General features: G+C 40.4%; 1 protein-coding gene across 5 annotated transcripts in view; it reads right to left on the bottom strand.

Annotated features, from left to right (window-relative positions):
- Window positions 1-20,425, bottom strand: part of LOC100665422 (DExD/H-box 60 like) — a 152,712-nt gene extending 132,287 nt beyond the window's left edge. For 3 of the 5 annotated variants that reach the window (XM_064273586.1, XM_064273588.1, XM_064273587.1), the window contains exons 1-6: window positions 20,295-20,425; window positions 10,918-10,996; window positions 4,033-4,143; window positions 3,132-3,230; window positions 599-742; window positions 99-168 (exon numbers count right to left, since the gene is read on the bottom strand). In XM_064273586.1, coding sequence (XP_064129656.1) covers window positions 99-168; window positions 599-602 — 74 coding nt within the window. In that variant the 5' untranslated portion in view covers window positions 603-742; window positions 3,132-3,230; window positions 4,033-4,143; window positions 10,918-10,996; window positions 20,295-20,425. The remainder of the gene's footprint in view (window positions 1-98; window positions 169-598; window positions 743-3,131; window positions 3,231-4,032; window positions 4,144-10,917; window positions 10,997-20,294) is intronic. The other 2 variants (XM_064273589.1, XM_064273590.1) reach the window with 1 other exon arrangement.
- Window positions 20,426-21,082: the final 657 nt, after the last annotated feature.

The raw sequence follows: 21,082 nt of genomic DNA, 5'->3' as shown, positions 1-21,082 counted from the left end.
ATACGCATATCAGTTTATGGATATGTGGACACACAGAGCATAAAATTTCAAAGTTTTTTTTTTTTTTCTTTTTATTTCAACAGTACGTCAGTACTTACCGAGCTTTGGGTATTTCACGCAAAATAAACTGTGTCATTTTCTCTAAAAACAATGTATGTTGTTTTAATCCTAAAAAGCAAAAAAGAAAGGAGGGAAGGAATGAAGGGAGGAAGGGAGGGAGGGAATTGAATTGTTTTGAACTATCAGTACTTTTAAAATAACTGTATCATTTAGTTATTATTAGGGAAAGAGAACATGCAATACGACCGTTTATAACACTATTGGATCTGAGTATTTTATGAGACGGTTGTTTTATAAATTACCCATTGGAGCAGGGGACCCGTTGCCAATCAAACCTATTCCAACTCATAACAATCCTATAGGACAGAATAGAGCTGCCTCATAGGGTTTCCAGGCTGTAATCTTTACAGAAGAAGACTACCACATCTTTCTCCCATGGAGCAGAGTGGCAGATGGGTTCGAGCCACAGTCAAGAACTTACACACTGCACCACAAGGGCTCCTTTTATAAACTACAAACATCAAATATTGAAAATTACCCATTGTTACTGTTATGCAGGCCTTAGAATTGAACTGGCAATTATTCAATATAGCGAACGTCTTCTATTTTGGCTCCTCTAAAATGACTATATTTGATGCAAATGGCCCCTCTAAAATGACATTATTTGATGTAAATTGCAGCCCTGCAATAAAAGAAGACAAAAAATAAGAAATGCATTTATTCCTTCAACAAAGACAGATATGGTAACAACCTCCACAAAGCAAACAATCTAGTGATCAAGGTAGACGTTAATCAAATTATCATACAAAAATTTAAAATCACAAATGTGACAAAAGGCACAGATATTAGAGGCAATTTCACTAAAGAATTAATACTTGAAATGAGATCTAAAGAATGAGTATTTTCTTATAGTTAACTGGACAAAAAAAAGCAATAAAAAGCATTCATGGCAGAGGGAACAGCATAGGCAAACGCCCTGTGACAAGGAAGAGTGTGGGTAGTACTGGGTTCAGAAAAAAAGTGTGTGGCTGGAGCAGACAGAGTAAAGAGTAAGGTTGTGCCAAATAAGGTTACAGAAATAGGAGGCTATGTAGAATCTTTTAAGGCATACCATGGTGTTTTGCTTTCCTCTTAAGAATAAAAATAAGCCATTGATGGTTTTTAAGCTGGTGATAATGTGATTATACCTGTATTTGGAAAAGATTACTCTGGCTTCCAAAACCAAAAAAACCAAATCCAGTGCCATCAAATCAATTCTGATTCACAGCAACCCTACAGGACAGAGTAGAACTGCCCCATAGAGTTTCCAAGGAGCGCCTGGTAGATTTAAACTGCTGACCTTTTGGTTTGCAACCATAGCTCTTAACCACGATGCCACCAGGGTTTCCACTCCGGCTTCAGTAGGGCATAAATTCAAGGTGGAGGAACACACAGGAAGCTACAAAATAGTCCTGGAGAGAGACGGTGGTGGCTTGACATAAGACGGTAGTACTTCGTGCTGAAGATATGTGGATGTTTGTTGATGTTTTGAAGATAAATTTGCCAGGACTTGTTGATAGATGGCATACAGGAGAGAGGGAAAAGTTGGGATGGCAAGGATGATTCCTTGGACCCTAGATTACACAAGAGGATGGATGTGGGACTTAAGAGAGATCACCCTGAAAAGGGACCAGACTTCTGGGCTAGAGATATAAATGTGTAAGTTCTTTGAGTACTAAAGGTAATTAACTAAGTTGGTGTAGATCAGAGGTAGAAGAAATCAGAGTTGGCTAGGGTGGATGGAGAAGAGTTCATAAGAGCAAGTTTAGGGCTTGGTTCCTCACTGTTATGGACTGAACCGTGTCCCCGAAAATATATGTTGCAATTCTAACACCTCTACCTGCGGATGTAATCTAGTCTAATGTAATGTAATAACCTTCCATGATGCAATCTAATGTAATGTAATCAGTCGATCAGTTGGGTCGTAGTAGTATTGGGTAGATCCTGAAGCTAATGACTTCTGAGTTACATAGACGTAAGTGCATACTGGGGTAGACAGATGCCATGTGAGGATCACCAAGAACCAAGGAAGGCCCGGGGCTACTGACAAGGAAGAAATCAACATGGCCGAGCCCCTGATTTGGACTTTTTAGGATCCAGAACTGTGGAAAAAAATAAATTTCTGTTTTTTAAATCCACCCTCTTGTATTTCTGTTACAACAGCCTTAGAAAATTAAGATACTCACTCAACTCAGTTTTTTTCTCTCTCAATTATTGAACACCATACATACATATTTTTTAACCAAGTATTATATTTGGTACAAAAGAAGCAAAAATTCATGGGTTTTACAGAGAAGTAAATCAATCTTTACAGTACAGTACACTGACCACTGTGACAGAATTAGCTTAGAAAGTTATGTGACCACTGAGCAGCAGTTCCACAGTCAGGCTAAAAGGGTCAGGAGGTGGGTCTTGGACTCTAATTTGTAAAGGGAAATTTGGAATAATGAAGAAGAGCTGCAGGGAACTGTTGGAAAAAAAAATTTTTTTTTTGTTGGGAAGGTGGGGCAAATTAGGGAATGGCATAAGTGAGTAAGGCCCTCATGCCCCCTATTCCACAGCAACTCTTGATATTCTACCATCTCTCATGGTAACGGAGTTCTCTACCATGGTATATCAAGCAACTATGCAATCAGAGATGTCCACCAGGAGCCAAGTATTGTCAGCCTTTCTAAATTATAAAGTCAGGCAGGCTCCGCAGCAGTCCATTGAATGGTGGACACAGCACGTTAAAGATCATGGCCAAACAGATCTAGTGGACACAAGTGGGTTACACAAACAAGTTGGGGGATCCCATGTCACATACCCCTGATGTTCTGATGCCTCTTTCTCATCTCTCACCTGAGGTCTCCTACATCAAGCTGATAGAGACACAGCAAAGAAACTCGGGCCTCATTCTTGGTTTGTCAGCTCAATATGTTGTTGCAAACTACAATGAACAGTTGCTGAACGACATTTCCAAACAGTGGTAGCTCAGCAAGAAAATAGTGAGGCATCATCCTCCAGAAGGGCAGAGCTCTGGCAGTACTTACGGTCATCAGCTGGAGGAGGGGCAAGAGAAAGTGACTTGATGTAAAGATATACAGGGATTTCTGAGCAGTGGCAAATGATTTCACTGGTTTGTCAGGGACCTAGAATAAGCAAGATCGGAAAATTGAAGGCAAAAAGTTCTAGGTAAGAAGTATGTGACTCAACCTAAGGGAGTGTGTGCAAACTGTGCAGATCTTTGTGTCTCAAATCCATGATCATAGGAGATCATCCACCACTCAGGAGCCTAAACCACCAGCTAGGCAGAATGATTCTCCCAATAGATATCAGCCAATCTCAGTCTTCCGCCTGTTAGAGCTTGCACAATGGGCCATGAACAGAGTAGTTCCGGTGGCGAAGATGGGAGGCTTTGCAGGTGTTCTCCCACCAAGCTGATTTAGCTACTGCCATTGCTGAATATCAGAGCTTTCAAAACAGAGACCTATGCTGAACCCTTGATATGACACTATCCTTCAGGGAAACCAACTGGCCACTTGATTATATCAGATCTTTCCATACTGAAGATGGCAGAAATTTGCCTTTATTAGAATTCTTACATACTCTGGATATGAGCTTTTCTTCCTGCCAGAAATCATGGCGAATTAATTCTCTGCAGTTACAGTACTCAAAGAACCAGTAATGAGATTCCATGTATACATAACCCAGCTTCCTCAACCCTCAGGGAAACAACTGTAAGGTGTATATTTTACACTAACTTCCAGAGTTTCCCAGCAGGCTTTAGTTGTGCACTGGGAAACCTGCTTCATAATAAAACTTTTATTGGTTGCCTTCCCTTTTCTGTCTACTTTCCCATTCACCCGCCAGTGACTCTTGGTCACTCTCCAGATAAGCTCCTGACCATGCCTGATCAATCCCAAAACAAACTATTTGCACTCAAATTCTTACCTTGGGACAAACTCAAAGACCCTTCATTCACTTCTCCTTTCTCACATCACACTAGCCATATTGATTGTCAAGTTCTTCAAACTGCACCAATCTCTTTCCCATCTCAAGAAACTAATAAGAGACAATGGAAGAAGATGAGTCATTCAGAGTGGAGCAGGAACCAGAAAAAACTAAGTTCAATGTTATTACAGAATGGAACACAGTTTTCAAAAAGGAGAGTGGCAAATGCCACAAAGGAATGAAAAAGGGTTAGGACTAAAAATTGCGATAGGATTGGTAATGAGGAAGATGCTTATAGCCAAAGCAAGTACATTCTCTGGAAAGTGACAGGACAAAAAGAAGAACAAACTTATTCAACAACTATTTAGTGAGCACCTCCTGTGTGCCAGACACTGTGCTTGGTGATAAAGATACACGGCCCCCAAAAAGACAAAGTAGTCTCCAGACTCAGGGAAATTATACTTTAGTGGGGTAAATAAATAAACAAAAACTATATATTTAAAAGTGGTATAATGTGCTGTTATGGACAGAATCGTTTCCCCCCAGAAAAAGTGTCCCAGTATTTTATAATTGTCCACCATTTTGTCAGCTGATGTGATTTTGCTATGTGTTGTAAATCCTACCTCTACGATTTTAATGAGGTGGGATTAGCGACCATTATGTTAATAAGGCAAGACTCAGTCTATAAGATTAGGTTGTGTCTTAAGTCAATCTCTTTTGATACAGAAAAAAGGGAGGCGAGCAGAGAGACACGGGGACCTGATGCGACCAAGAAAGTAGCGCTGAGAGCAGAGTGCATCCTTTGGATCTGGGGTCCCTGTGCCTGAAAAGCTCCTAGACAAGGCAAAGATTGATGACAAGGACCTTCCTCCAGAGCTGACAGAGAGAGAAAGACTTCCCCTGGATCTGGCACCCTGCATTCGGACTTCTAGCCTCCTAGGCTGTGAGACAATAAATTTCTTTGTTAAAACCATCCACTTGTGGTATTTCTGCTATAGCAGCACTAGATGACTAAGATACATGCTATGAAAAAGTCTGAATGGGTGCTGATAGAGAATTATCAAGAATTAGACAGGACTGTAGAAAAGATATCTCCAAGGAAGTGATATTTAAGATGAGACCTGAAGAACAGAAAGGAGCAGTCATGCAAAGAGGCATGGAAAACGTATTTCAAGAAGAAATTGAAATTGTGAAGTACCAAGGCAGGGAAGAGGCTTGGTATACTCCAGGAAATGGCAGAGGCTCACTATAACAGGAGTCAAGTGAAATAGAATAAACTAAGCTGAGGTTGGAGAGTTAGACCAGGACTGACTCATTAGGACAGGATACTGAGTAGGAGTTTCATTCTAAGGATAAGCAGACTTCACTGCATGGTTGAGAGGTAAGTGACTTGATCAGATTTTCATTGTTAAAACTGAGGACTTTGGGTGTTCTTCAGAGAATGCCTGTGTAGTTGATTCCGACTCATGGAGACCCCATGTGTGCAGAATAGAACTGTTCCACAGGGTTTTCAAGGCTGTGACATATCAGGAGCAGATTGCCAGACCTGTCTTCAGAGGCACCTCTGCCAACCCTTTAGCTAGTAGTCTAGCACTTAGCCATTTGCATCACCAGGGAAGAATGCCTGTATGGAGGATAAACCTGAAATCAGTGGTTTGAAGAGGAATTAAAAGAGAGAAGTCAGAGATGACAAGGATAACCTACTTGTTCCTTTAGGAGTGTGTTCCTTTAGGAAAGTACAAAAATAGGACAGTTTGTGGAGAGTACAAAAACCATGGAGGTCTTTTTAAGAAGAAAAACCTTGAGCAGACCTTAGGCTTGCACAGTCTGTAGAAAGAGAGACTGAAGATGTACGAAAGAAAGGGTACCAGATGGAGACTTCCAGTTCAAGATGATGGGGTGAAGCACACCTCTGACTCCCTTACCTCCCAAGATGTCAAAGAAAGTTCATACATTTAATATAACATATGTATAACTGTACGAGAAAAGAAAAAGAGAATTCCTGAATGATAGTAATAAAAGGGGATAAATCAAATGAGAGAAAACAATAGCCCTATAGCTCTCAAATGGGACTAAAAACTTTTGAATGTGACACTGGTATTTAATGGTGGAGTACAGAAATGCTAAATGCCTTCAATTCACAGACTGTGAAAAATTTTTCTGTATCTTGCATAAATTTTGAATGTCTAACTGGACATTCATGTAGGTTAAAGAACCATAATTTTATAAGCCTAGAACTAAATCCCATAAATAAATATAAAATCTGTTTACACAGTTTTGATATACTTAAAATTTATACAATCCAGTGTACCTAAAGATTACCCTGTTCTGTTTGGAACTTAACCCCCCAAAGTTAGTCACCATTTCAAAAGATTATAACAGCTACAGTAAAATCGACCATGGTATTTGCAACACCAATAAAATCCATTTATAGCATTAAATCCACTGTGATTCTAAGCGAAGATCTGACTACATCATTATGTTTTATCCTTTAGACATGCCTGAGGATTTCCACGCAGAAATTTATATTATAAATTATTTTTCAGATAAGTCATCATGCAATGATGTGTGAAGGAATGGGATCTCAGAGTCTTGTTTTTAAAACAGATTCCACCCAAAACATACACTTAGACTTTCATAATCAGCCTTCACTCTCACTTAAGGGAGGAACGAATTAGGGAAGCTAAAATCGGCATTTTTATTAAACACTATATTTTTTTTAATAATATGAATATATTCAAGGAAAATAAACCAAATAAATAGAATGAAAAAGACCTGTCTTCTGAGAAAACAGATATGTTTACAGGAAAGAAGAGAATTTTTTCAAATGACACATCCTGGTAACAATTCAGAGCTCCGAAGATAAAGAGAAATTCTAAAATCGGCCCAAGTGAAAAGACAGTTTAGATACAAAGCAATGGAAATGAAAGAGGCAGTTCAGTAAAGTGTGTAGGAGCAGGTGCCCTTGTCATGGATTGAATTGTGTCCCCCAAAAATACATGTCAACTTGGCTAGGCTATGATTCCCAGTATTGTGTGACTGTCCACCATTTTGGCATCTGATGTGATTTTCGTATGTGTTGTAAATCCTACCTCTATGATGTTAATGAGGCTGGATTAGAGGCAGTTAGGTTACGGAGGAAGGACTCAATCTACAATATTAGGTTTTATCTTAAATCAGTATCTTTTGAGGTACAAAAGAGAGAAGCAAGCAGGGAGACATGGGGACCTTAAAGCACCAAGAAACAAGAGCCAGGAAAGCAGTGCATCCTTTGGACCCGGGGTCCCTGCACTGAGAAGCTCCTTGACCAGGGTAGATTAATGACAAGGATCTTCCCCAAAAGTGGACAGAAAAAGAAAGCCTTCCCCTGGAGCCGGCACCCTGAATTTAGACTTGAATAAATTTCTCTTTATTAAACCATCCACTTGAGGTATTTCTGTTATAGCAACACTAGATAAATAAGACAGACCTGAAGCCAGAATGCCCAAGTTTAATTCCTAATTCTGCAACTAACTAGTTGTGTGACCTTGGGTTGTGTGCCTTCTCTAATCTTATTTCCCTTCCAAAAAGCACGATGGAAAGAATATTAAGACTTTGGTGGATGGTGGAGCTACAATCTGGAAGAATCAGGTCCCTTAATCACTGTGTGAAAGACAGTGACCTGTTGATCAGGGCAAACTACTTTGAACTCCTAGAAGAATAAGCTGTAAATTTCCATTTTGTTATGTCACTGAAATGTGGAAGTTCTCATTTTTACAGAAGTTAATATTCACTTCACTTAATACAGAAATGGAAAATCTGGTGGCATAGTGGTTAAGAGCTACGGCTGCTAACCAAAGGGTCTGCAGTTCAAATCCACCAGGTGCTCCTTGGAAGCTCTGTGGGGCAGTTCTACTCTGTCCTATAGGGTCGCTATGAGTCGGAATCAACTCAACGGCACTGGGTTTGGTTTTTGGTTTGGAATACAGAAATTAGTATCAGAAGTGAATGGTGCCATTACATTATTCTATAAAAATGTAGTTCTTCTAATATTTAAAAAAAAAAAATGAAACCCATTGTGGTCCAGTTGATTGCAACTCATAGCGACCCAAAGAGTGGCTGGTGGATTTGAACTGCTGACCTTTTAGTTACCAGCTGAGCTCTTAATCACTGTGTCACCAGGGCTCCTCTTCTAATATAATAAGCTAAAAATTGCAAGATGCACAATTATTTCATGTACTAATAAATATTTTTAATATTGACAAACTATAATATGCCACCGATTTTAACATGAATCCTCATTTCAGAGATGCCGAAAGAGAGAAAACAGGGATTATAAAATCAATTAAACAGTAAAGATAGTCCCCGATTTACAATGTATTCGAGTTACAAACAACTGCACTTATGACCATCTATGTGTGTTTTGTTGTTGTTGTTGTTACATCGTATCATTAGTAATATGCTCTACATACAATGTTGCAGAGGGTAATTTCCTGATGTTATCATTCTCAGATATTTACTCAGATATTTATATGTAATATTTCCAACCCCAAAGACAAATATTGGATGTATGAAGATAAAATACTGATAATAAAAGGCAGTGATAATGAAACCTAAAAAAAAAAAGCAGTATTCAGCTTACATCAGAACAGAACCTGGTCATAAGTTGAAGACTACCTGTATGTATCTTGGGCCTTGTGGCTAGGTAACAGACAGTGAGAAACTAGGTATCTCAGGCTTGAAAGCTGGAAACCTGTGTAAAGCAATCATTAGCTATACTTGGTGAAATCAATCTCCTGCAAAATTAGGAAGCACACCACATGCCAGCTAAGTCCCAGGCTCTAGGGAAACTGATTGAAAAAAGTTATAACATCAGTGTTTACTGCCTTTCTATTTTGAGGAAGCTATTACCAATGAGAAAGAGGGTGAGAAGGAGAAATGTCTTACGAAAGAACTGGCTGGTTTGAGTTAGATGGGAGAAGTTGAGAAATTTAGGTATCATACAGCAAATATTTCTGTACTCCTTATTGACAGTGATATGAATGAGGGAGAAAAAAAAAGCCACCAACGAGTCGACTCTTGGTTGACCCCATGTGTGTCAGAGTAGAACTGTTCCACGTAGGGTTTTCAATGCATGATTTTTCGGAAGCAGGTCTCTACACCTTTCTTTCGAAGCGTCTCTGAGTAGACTCAAACCTCTGACCTTTTGGTTAGCAGCTGAAGGTGTTACCCGTTTGCAGCACCCAGGAAATCCAATAGATTAATTTAAGACAGGCAGGAGGCTGAGAACTAAGGAAGTGAAGATAAGAATTTTGGGTGGGGTTACTGGCACAGGGTACTGACTTGAGCAAATAAAATCAGAAGCCAAATACAGTTTTAGAAAATTTTATTCCCAAAATTGGTATAAGAGATGTTATGTCAGTAAAACCCCCCTCGGTATCCAAACTTACAGGAGTGGGAGGTGAGTCTGCAGCACCATGGAAGGCAGAGACTCGAATAACCACATGGGAGGATAACCACAGGGGACAACTAACACTGATCTATTACTTAAACTCATGAAGTCAACCGTGAAAAGAATTCTTAAAAATATATAACCCATATTGGAAGATGGAGTGGTGGGTAGATAAATGTGGTAAACCTCTTTTCTTTCACAGCAGGAAGTAAGTAGATTTTGTGTAAAGATGATAAGCCAAGAGATAGAGTTTCTCGTTGTTAGCTGCTGCCGAGTTGATTTCAACTCACATGACCCAATGTGACAAAGTAGGACTGCCTCATAGTGTATTCTAGGCCGTAATCTTTTATGAGAGCAGACTGCCACAGGTCTTTTCTCCCATGGAGCAGATGGGATGGGTTCAGACCGAGCACTTAACTGTTGCTCCAAAAGCTCCATAAGAAATAGTTATAAGTATATAAATAGCCAAGAAATAGATTTATATCTTTATAAATCCTTCAAAAGAACTAAAAATGTGAGACTAAACTATGAGGCACAGTTTAGTAGAGACGGTCATTTTTGTTTTGTTTTATGTCCTCTTCTGCTTGATTTTTTTTTTAACCATGTGTATAAAAAACTAATTAAACTAATCAATTACATTATGGCATACAATGGGATATTATACAGCTATTCCTAAATGAGACTGATTTGAACCAATATACCACTAAGCAAGAAAAGCATGTTGCACATCAGCAGATTAACAGTCAACTATGTTTTAAAACTGTATAGTTGTACAGCTAGACAGATTAGACATATATATATAGAGAGAGAGAGAGGAGCTACAACTTGCTCAGTTGCTAACCAAAAGGTTGGTGGTTCAAATCCACCCAGAGTCACTTCAGAACAAAGGCCTGGTGATCTACGTCCTACACCAGCCATTAAAAACCTTATGGAGCACTGTTTTATTCTGACACACATGGGGTTGCTGTGCCACAACACAAACTTGTAGAGACATAAACTTGTTTTTGAGTAGAAAATACCAGGAAGGATACATAGCAAACTACTCACAATATCTTTTAGTTAGAGGAGAGCAGGAACCTTGGAAGCAGAAACCCATCCTCAATTATTTTAGCACCCTCAACTGCCTGCAGCTATTTTTCTGCCTGCAGCTATTTTTCTCCTAATCTGCAAATGGCAAACCTTAGATTCGAAAGGTATGTCCATGTTTTCAGGAAGATTACTCAACCCGTGAAGATTTGTGTCATGCCAATGTTAACTTCAGACCTGTAATTCTCTGTTTAAAGAAAGTGTTTACGATTCTCAGGGCCCCTACATAAATGACATAAGCTTCTTTGGTTATGGAAAACCTTAGAAAATTAATTTGAATTTATAAATCCAACTCTGTAAACGAAAGGTAGTGGGAGAGGGACAAACAAATGGCCTTCCGAGAAAAATGATAAATGCCAAATACGCACTGAAAATATCATATATGGAGGCAGGGCCAAGATGGAGAAGTAGTCAGATGCTTCCGGTGATCCCTCTTATAACAAAGATCTGAAAAAACAAGTGAATCAATTATATATATGACAAGCAAGGAACCCTGAGCTTCAAAGGCAAAGTTAAGGAATCAGACTGAGTGACGGGAGGGAGAGACGGTGCAGAAGCAGTGAGGAGCTGCTGAGCCCATAGCAGTGCCTCAGCTCTGATTCCTTGGCGTGTTCCTTGGTGCAACTGCGGTGGTGCTGATGGTAGTTTCCTGGGACACAGCAGCTTTAGCGAAAGAAGGCAAGCAGAGTGGTGCACCCCTGACTCCCTGGTGTGACAGCCACGGGACTGATGGTGGAGTTTAGGACACAGCGGCTTCAGCGAAAGAAGGCAAGCATGGGATGCAGCCCTAATCCCCTGGGGCAATCTCGGCAGGGACCCAGACAGTGCACACAGGCTACATACGCCTCCAGAATCTGAGATAAAACACCTCTCTCGGAACAAGATAAGTGATTTTGTCTAATTTACTGAGCATGAGTCTAATAGCTCCTTCTTTTGAAAGAACTCTCTCTTCTCCGATTCCTCCTCTCTCTGCCCCAGCCAGCTTCATTAACAGTAGATTTCCGTGGGCCTGAGATAGGTCCTGCTGCAGTTCCTGAGCCATTCTCCTGGCCTTGGAGAAGGAACAAATTAACAAATGGGGGAAAAATACTCTGCCAACTCCCCTGATCTGGAAGCTCAGAGCAGGAGTGGCTCCAGTTCAGGCACAAGCAATCCACAGACTTCATCCTTCACCACTGCATGGGTACAGTTGGCTATTATATTGCAAGGGCAAATCTGTTTGAGGTCTGACTTTAATTGTTTCAGCCGTATGGTGGAGAAGCAGGTTTTGGAGGTTTGATACCTCTGCCTATTAAACAAGGCCCTCACCTACCCACAGCAGACGTCTGAGGACTGGAGGCTCCATCCACATCACCTAGGTACCTGTGAAAGGGATCCAAGAATAGTGGTGTCTACCAGTCCTTAGAAGTATAAGCACTGGGTGCCTAAGGTACAGCTGCAGAGCCTACCCACCAGAACACTCTAGAGAACAGGGACACTCCTTACTCACTGACACTTGGGGAAAGGCTGTCAGCCCTCAGCCTTCCTATGAGTGTAACCCCCTGCCACAACCAGAAACCTGTGCATACACCTATCACCACTGCTCCTCTAAGACAGCAGGTGAGAGCCTACACAATACACTAGGGGACCAACTATCAGGACACCTGAGCTGAATCTATACAAGAATAGTGAATGGACTCCTAGGCTCATACATATGTCTGGTAACACCTCTAGCCATCTGGTAACAGGACATTAGTGCTTCAAAGGCTTCAATAATCAAGTTAGCTCACTCTAGTAGCCTATTTGGGTATGCCAAAGCAAAAGAAAGCAAGAAACTAGGACACAGGAGGCAGAGCCAAGATGGCAGAATAGCAGAGGCTTCCAGCAAGCCCTCTTACAACAAAGACCCAGAAAAACAAGTTAAACAAATATATGTATCACAAGCTAGGAACCCTGAACTTCAAAGGGAAGGTTAGAAAATGCCCTGAGGGGCAGGGGAGGAAGAGACAGTTCAGAAGGGAGAGGAGTTACCAGACCTGAAGTGCCAGGAGCCCTCAGGCACCATTCTCGGGAGCGACTGCAGCAGGCTGGTACTAGTGTTTGGCGATAATTTCCTCAGGGAGAACCAGCCAGCCACACACCCTACTCAGGAACCAGAGAAGAATGGTGCTCTCGGCAAAAGCTAAGTACCCGTGTATATTTTACCACACCCCTCCCCCACTCCCAAGCTGGCTTCAGTGGCTGATTTCCCTGGCCTGAGATAGGCCCTGCTGAGCACCTAGAGCTATCCTCCCAGCCTTGGAGAAGGAATAAATTTGCAATTGGGGGAAAAAATAATTTGACATCTCTACTAACCGGGGGAGCTCAGGACAGAAGCAGCTCCTGTCCAGGCATAAATGGTCTGTGGACTTTGAGTAACTTTCCCCTCTGCATGGATCTGTGGGGGCCTATTTCAGGAGACTAGGCCCTTGTTGGCAGACTACAACTGTTTCAGCTGTGCAGTGGGGAGGTGGGTGTTTGATGTTTGACATTGCTTTGCCTACTAAACAGGGTCCTCACCTACCCACATCAGAGGCCTAAGGACTGGTAGCTCCACTCAGGTCACCCAGCCACCAGCATCAAGGGTCCAAGGATAGCTGGTACCTCCCAGTCCTTACAACCAAAAACACTGGGTGCCCATGGTCCATCTGCAGAACCCACCCATCTGTTTCCTCCAGGGAACAGGGGCACGCTTTCCTCGAAGAAATGTGGGGGGCGATTCTCAGCCCCATGCCTTGTTCAGAGCATGACACCCTGCTGGAACTAGATACCAGTACCTACACCAATCACTCCTGCCCCTTTAAGACTGTAGGGCAGAGCCCGTAGGACACACTTGATGATCAGCTACCTGGACACCTGAGCTGAATTCATACATGAAAAGTGAATGGACTCCTGGAATGATATAACAGATAACAGCTCTAGCCATCTGGGGAAAGAACGTCAGAGCTCCAAAGGCAAAAATAATTAAGTTAGCTCACTCAAGCAAACATAAACTAAACAAATACAGTAAATTCTAGATGGCTCAGACGCAACAGTCAAGATCAAGTCACATAAAGAAACAGACCATGATTACCTCAACAAGCTCCAAAAACAAAGAATCAAGGGATCTCCTAGATGAAAGTGGCTTCCTGGAATTACTAGTGGCAGAATACAAAAGATTAATATACAGAACCCTTCAAGACATCAGAAAGGAGATCAGGCAATACACAGAACAAGCCAAGGAACATACAGATAAAGCAGTTGAAGAAATTAAAAAGATCATTCAGGAACATAATGAAAAATTTAATAAGCTGGAAAAATCCATAGACAGACAGCAATCAGAAATTCAGAAGTTTAACAATAAAATTACAGAAGTCTACAACTCAATAGAAAGTCAGAGGAGCAGAATTGGGCAAGTGGAAGCCAGAATTTCAGAACTTGAAGATAAACCATTCGGCAACAATACATTTGAAGAAAAATCAGATAAAAGAATTTTAAAAAATGAAGAAAACTTAAGAATCATGTTGGATTCCATCAAAGAGAAATAACCTACAAGTGATTGGAGTACCACAACAGGGAGGGATAACAGAAAATACAGAGAGAATTGTTGAAGATTTGTTGGCAGAAAGCTTCCCTGATATCATGAAAGATGAGAAGATATCTATCCAAGATGTTCATCGAACTCCATATAAGGTAGATCTGAAAAGAAAGTCATCAAGACATATTATAATCAAACTTGCCAAAACTAAAGGTAAAGAGAGAATTTTAAGAGCAGCTAGGGATAAACAAAAAGTCACCTACAAAGGACAGTCAATAAGATTAAACTCAGACTACTCGGCAGGAACCATGCAGGCAAGAAGACAATGGGATGACTTATATAAAAAATTGAAGGAAAAAAATTGCCAGCCAATTATCATCTACCCAGCAAAACTGTCTCTCAAATATTAAGGTGAAATAGGACATTTCCAGATAAATAGAAGTTAAGGGAATTCGTCAAAACCAAATCAAAACTACAAGAAATACTAAAGGGAGTTCTTTGGTTAGAAAATCAATAATATCAGGTACCAACCCAAGACTAGAACACTGGGCAGAGCATTCAGAAGTCAACGCAGACAGGGAAAGCACAAAAATAAATCAAGATAAAAAAAGCTCAAAACAGGGGAACAGTGATTTTATTATGTAAAAGAAGACAACATTAAAACAATAAACAGGGACTAAGAGATGTAGTCATAGATCTTCCGTATGGAGAGGAAGACAAGGTGATACAAAGAAATAAAAGATAGGTTTAAATTTAGAAAAATAGGGATAAATAATAACGTAACTGCAAAAGAGACAAACTAATATACTAATACATAAGAAAAAATAGAGATTAAGCAAAAAACAAAATCAACAACAATGAATATGAGGAAAGGGCAATACATAATCTACTCAGCACACAAAATTAAGTTGGAAAAAGAAATTGTCAACAACACACAAAAAAATACATCAAAATGATAGCACTAAATCCATACCCATCCATAATTATGCTGAATGTAAATGGAATAAATGCACCAATAAAGAGACAGAGAGTGGCAGAATGGATTAAAAAACAAGATCTGTCCATATGCTACCTACAAGAGACACACCTTAGACTTAGAGACACAAACAAACTAAAACTCAAAGGATGGAAAAAAATATCTCAAACAAACAACAATCAAAACAGAGCAGGAGTGGCAATAATAATTGCTGACAAAATAGACTTGAAAGTTAAATTCATCATAAAGGATAAGGAAGGACACAATATAAGGATTAAAAGGACAATATACCAAGAGGATATAGCCATATAAAATATTTATGCACCCAATGACAGGGCTGCAAGGTAACATAAAACAAACTCTATCAGCATTGAAAAGTGAGACAGACAGCTCCACAATAATAGTAGGAGACTTCAACACACCACTTTCAGTGAAGGACAGGACATCAAGAAAGAAGTTCAATAAAGACACAGAAGATCCAAATACCACAATCAACCAACTTGACCTCGTAGACATATATAGAACACTCCACCCAACAGCAGCCAAGTATATTTTCTTTTCTACTGCACATGGAACATTCTCTAGAATGGACCACATATTAGGTCCTAAAGCAATCCTTAGCAGAATCCAAAACACTGAAATATTACAAAGCATCTTCTGTGACCATAAGGCCATAAAAGTAGAAAACAATAACAGAAAAAGTAGGGAAAAAAAAAAAAACACTTGGAAACTGAACAATACCCTGCTCAAAGAAAGGCTGGGTTATAGAAGACGTTAAGGATGGAATAAAGAACTTCATAGAATCCAATGAGAATGAAAACACTTCCTATCAAAACCTTTGGGACACAGCAAAAGCAGTGCTCAGAGGTCAATTTATATCAATAAATGCACATATACAAGAAGAAGAAAGGACCAAAATCAAAGAATTATCCCTACAACTTGAACAAATAGAAAGAAAGCAGCAAAAGAAAACCTCAGGCACCAGAAGAAAACAAATAATAAAAATTAGAGCAGAACTAAATGAAATAGAAAACAGAAAAACAATTGAAAGAATTAACAAGACCAAAAGCTGGTTCTTTGAAAAAATCAACAAAGTTGATAAACCATTGGCCAAACTGACAAAAGAAACAGAAAAGGAAGCAAATAACCTGAATAAGAAATGAGATGGACAATATTACAACACATCCAACCAAAATTAAAAGAATCATATCAGATTACTATGAAAAACCGTACTCTAACAAATTTGAAAACCTGGAGGAAATGGATGAATTCCTAGAAACACACTACCTACCTAAACTAACACAAACAGAGGTAGAACAACTAAATAGACCCATAGTGAAAGAAGAGATTGAAAGGGTAATTAAAAAACTCCCAACAAAAAAAGGCCTTGGCCCAGAGAGCTTGACTACAGAGTTCTTCAAAACTTTCAGAGAACAGTTAACACCGCAACTACTGAAGGTATTTCAGAGCATAGAAAAGGATGGAATACTCCCAAACTCATTCTATGAAGTCACCATATCCCTGATACCAAAGCCAGGTAATGACACCACAAAAAAGGAAAATTACAGACATACACATACACACAGATGCAAAAATCCTCAACAAAATTCTAGCCAATAGAATTCAACAACATATCAAAAAAATAATTCACCGTGACCAAGTGGGATTCATACCAGGTATGCAGGGATCGTTCAACATTAGGAGAATAATTAATGTAATCCATCATATAAATAAAACAAAAGACGTGAATCATATGATTTTATCAACTGATACAGAAAAGGCATTTGACAAAGTTCAAAACCCACTCACGATAAAAACTCTCGGCAAAATAGGAATACAAAGAAAATTCCTCAGCATAATAAAGGGCATACATACAAAGCCAACAGCCAACATCATCCTAAATGGAGAGAGCCTGAAAGCATTCCCCTTGAGATCAGGAACTAGACGAGGATGCCCTTTATCACTGCTCTTATTCAACATTGTGCTGGAGGCCTTAGCCAGAGCAATTAAGCTAGATAAAGAATTAAATGGCATCCAGATTGGCAAGGAAGAGGTAAAAGTATCTCTATTTGCAGATGACATGATCTTATACACAGAAAACCCTGAGGAATCCTCCAGAAAACTACTGAAACTAATAGAAGAGTTCAGCAGAGTATCGGGATACAAGATAAACATACAAAAATCAGTTGGATTTTTCTATACCAACAAAAAGAACATTGAAGAGGAAATCACCAAATCAATACCATTTACAGTAGCCCCCAAGAAGATAAAATACTTAGGAATAAATCCTACCAGAGATGTAAAACACTTATACAAAGAAAACTACAAAACACTTCTGCAAGAAACCAAGAGAGCTTCATAAGTGTAAAAACATACCTTGCTCATGGATAGGAAGACTTAACATTGTAAAAATGTCTATTCTACCAAAAGAGATCTACAAATTTAATGCAATTCCAATCCAAATTCCAATGACACTTTGTAACGAGATGGAGAAACAAATCACCAACTTCATATGGAAGGGAAAGAGACCCCAGATAAGTAAAACATTACTAAAAAAAGAACAACAAAGTGGGAGGCCTCACTCTGCCTTATTTTAGAACACATTATGCCGCCACAGTAGTCAAAACAGCCTGGCACTAGTACAACAACAGATACATAAACCAATGGAACAGAATTGAGAATCCAGACATAAATCCATCCACATATGAGCAGTTGATATTTGACAAAGGCCCCAAAGCAGTTAAATGGGGAAAATACACTCTTTTTAACAAATGGTATTGGCATAACTGGATATCCATCTGCAAAAAAATGAAACAAGACCCATACCTCACACCATGCACAAAAACCAACTCAAAATGAATCAAAGACCTAAATATAAAATCTAAAACGATAAAGATTATGGAAGAAAAAATAGGGACAGTGCTAGGAGCCCTAATGCATAGCATAAACAGTATACAAAATATTACTAGAACTGTACAAACAGGAAAAGAGAAATTAGATAACTGGGAGCTCATAAAAATCAAACACCTATGCTCATTCAAAGACTTCATGAAAAGAATAAAATGATTAGCTACAGACTGGGAAAAAGTTTTTAGCTATGACATTTCTGATCAGCGTCTGACCTCTAAAATCTACATGATACTTCAAAAACTCAACTAACAAAAAAACAAATAACCCAATTAAAAAGTGGGCAAAGGATATGAACAGGCACTTCACTAACGTAGACATTCAGGTAGCTAACACATACATGAGGAAATGCTCACGATCATTAGCCATTAGAGAAATGCAAATCAAAACTACAATGAGATTCCATCTCACTCTAACAAGGCTGGCATTAATCCAAAAAACACAAAATAATAAATGTTGGAGAGGTTGTGGAGAGACTGGAAGACTTCTACGCTGCTGGTGGGAATGTAAAATGGTACAACCACTTTGGAAATCGATTTGGTGCTTCCTTAAAAAGCTAGAAATAGAACTACCATATGATCCAGCAATCCCATTCCTTGGAATGTATCCTAGAGAAGTAAGAGTAGTCACAGGAACAGATATATAGATGCACCCATATTCACTACAGCACTGTTTACAATAGCAAAAAGATGGAAGAAACCAAGGTTCATCAACGGATGAACGGATAAATAAATCACGGGGAATATTACGCATTGATAAAGAACAACGATGAATCCATGAAACATTTCATAACATGGAGGAATCTGGAAGGCATTATGCTGAGTGAAATGAGTCAGTTGCAAAGGACAAATAATGTATGACACCACTATTGTAAGAACTTAAGAAATAGTTTAAACAGAGAAGAAAATGTTCTTTGGTGGTTATGAGAGGGGGGAGGGAGGGAGGGAGAGGAGAACTCACTAATTAGATAGTAGACAAAAACTAATTTAGGTGAAGGGAAGGACAACACACAATACAGGAGAGGTCAGTACAACGGGACTAAACCAAAAGCAAAGAAGTTCCCTGAATAAAGTGAATGCTTTGAAGTCCAGCGTAGCAGGGGAGGGGTTTGGGGACCATGGTTTCAGGGGACACCTAGGTCAATTGGCATAATGAAATCTATTAAGAAAACATTCAGCATCCCATTTTGGAGAGTGGTGTCTGGGGTCTTAAACGCTAGCAAGCGACCATCTAAGATACAACAATTGGTCTCAACACACATGGAGCAAAGGAGAAGGAAGAACACCAAAGACACAAGATAAGTATGAGCCCAAAAGCCGGAATGGGCCACATAAATCAGAGACTACATCAGCCTGAGAGCAGAAGAACTAGATGGTGCCTGGCTACAACCAATGACTGCCCTGACAGGGAACACAACTGAGAATCCCTAAAGGAGCAGGAGAACAGTGGGATGTAGACCTCAAATTCTCATAAAAAGACCAGACTTAATGGTCTGACTGAGATTAGAAGGACTCCAGAGGCCATGGTCCCCAGACCTTCTGTTAGTCCAAGACAGGAACCATTCTCAAAGCCAACTCTTCAGACAGGGATTGGACCAGTCTGTAAGACAGTAAATGATACTGGTGAGGAGTGAGCTTCCCACTTCCCGGATCAGGTAGACACTGGAGACTATGTGGGCAGCTCCTGTCTGGAGGGGAGATGTGAAGGCTGAGGGGGACAGAAGCTGGCTGAATGGACACAGAAATACAGGGCCGGGAGGAGTGTGCTGTCTCATCAGGGGGAGAGCAACTAGGAGCATATAGCAAGGTGTATATAAAGCTCTGTATGAGAGACTGACTTGATTTGTAGGCTTTCACTTAAAGCACAATAAAAATATATATTAAAAAAAGAAAAGAAAAATATCATACACGCAGGACAGGAGGAAGAAGTAGTCTTCCTGCAGTCAAAGTCTAGGTTTTACTGGTTGTGCTGAGATCTGACTTCCCTTACTTTCTCCTCAATACAACACATTACAACTACTTCCGCCCACAAACACACAAGTCTGAAGAGGGTAACTTCAGTGAGCCGACCTTCTCCCCTCTTCTCCAGACCTCAGAGATCACCAGCAGGTCTCAGTCTCTCCCCACACCTGGCCTTTCCCAGGGCGTAGAGGCCCCTTCCCGCCCCCTTCCCAAGCGCGATGGGCGTTCCCAGGTCCCAGCTCTAGGCAGCCCGAGCCACCCAGATGGAGAACGACATCTGGAACCGCCCCGGGCAGCTCCGTTCCAGACCCCTTCCTAGGGACACTGCTCACTTTAGCCCCCCAGCACCCCGCCAGTCCGGAGTACCTCCTGCTCCTCGTCCTGACCAGGGCCTGCAGCCTCTGAAGTGTCGCTGTGCTGTGTACGCTGCTGGGAGGAAGCAGGGGAGGGCAGTCAGGGGGCGGTGCAGGTGCCTCAGACCGCAGAGCCCACCCAACTGGGTGTTCCCGGCGGGGCGGGGCGGGGCGCCCAGCAGCCTTGGTCAGCCTGACTGGAAGGGAGTGAGTTTCGGTTTCATTTTCCCTGATGTTTCCCAAGTTTCAGCATTCTTTTACCCAATTTTCTTGAGCAACAATATTCATCTGAGATTGGTCCGTCACCCCAGCTAGCTGGGCATTTTTAGGAAGTAATAGCAGAGGCGGGAGCCCGGGGTGAAAAACAGTTAAGCACTGAACTATTAGCCAAAAGGTTGGCAGATGGAACAGCCCAGAGGCCCCTCGGAAAACAGGCCTATCTATCTGCTTCCTAACGGTCACAGCCTTGAAAACCCTATGGAGCAGTTCTACTCTGCATCTACTCTACACACTTGGGGTGCCATGAGTCGAATCCACTCCATGGCAACTAGCAAGAAAAACAAATGGCAGAAAAGATAAAAGGAGTGAACGCAGGAAAATCTGGGATTAATCTAAATCAAATGTAAGTAAGAAAATGTAGAGGCTGAGAAATTAAATGCAGATACTGTGGAATCTGAAATTTCATGGTAAGGGGTGGAATTTTCCTTTCCCTGTGCTGGTGCTGGCATATATATAAGACATAGTCTTTGAGTTTCCATTTTAAGAAGTTCATCTTTATGAAAAACTTTAAATAGTGTTGCA

This window comes from Loxodonta africana, chromosome 21, assembly GCF_030014295.1.
Source record: "Loxodonta africana isolate mLoxAfr1 chromosome 21, mLoxAfr1.hap2, whole genome shotgun sequence".
NCBI classification, from domain to species: Eukaryota; Metazoa; Chordata; class Mammalia; order Proboscidea; family Elephantidae; genus Loxodonta; species Loxodonta africana.
This window is presented reverse-complemented; position numbering and strand designations above follow the sequence as displayed.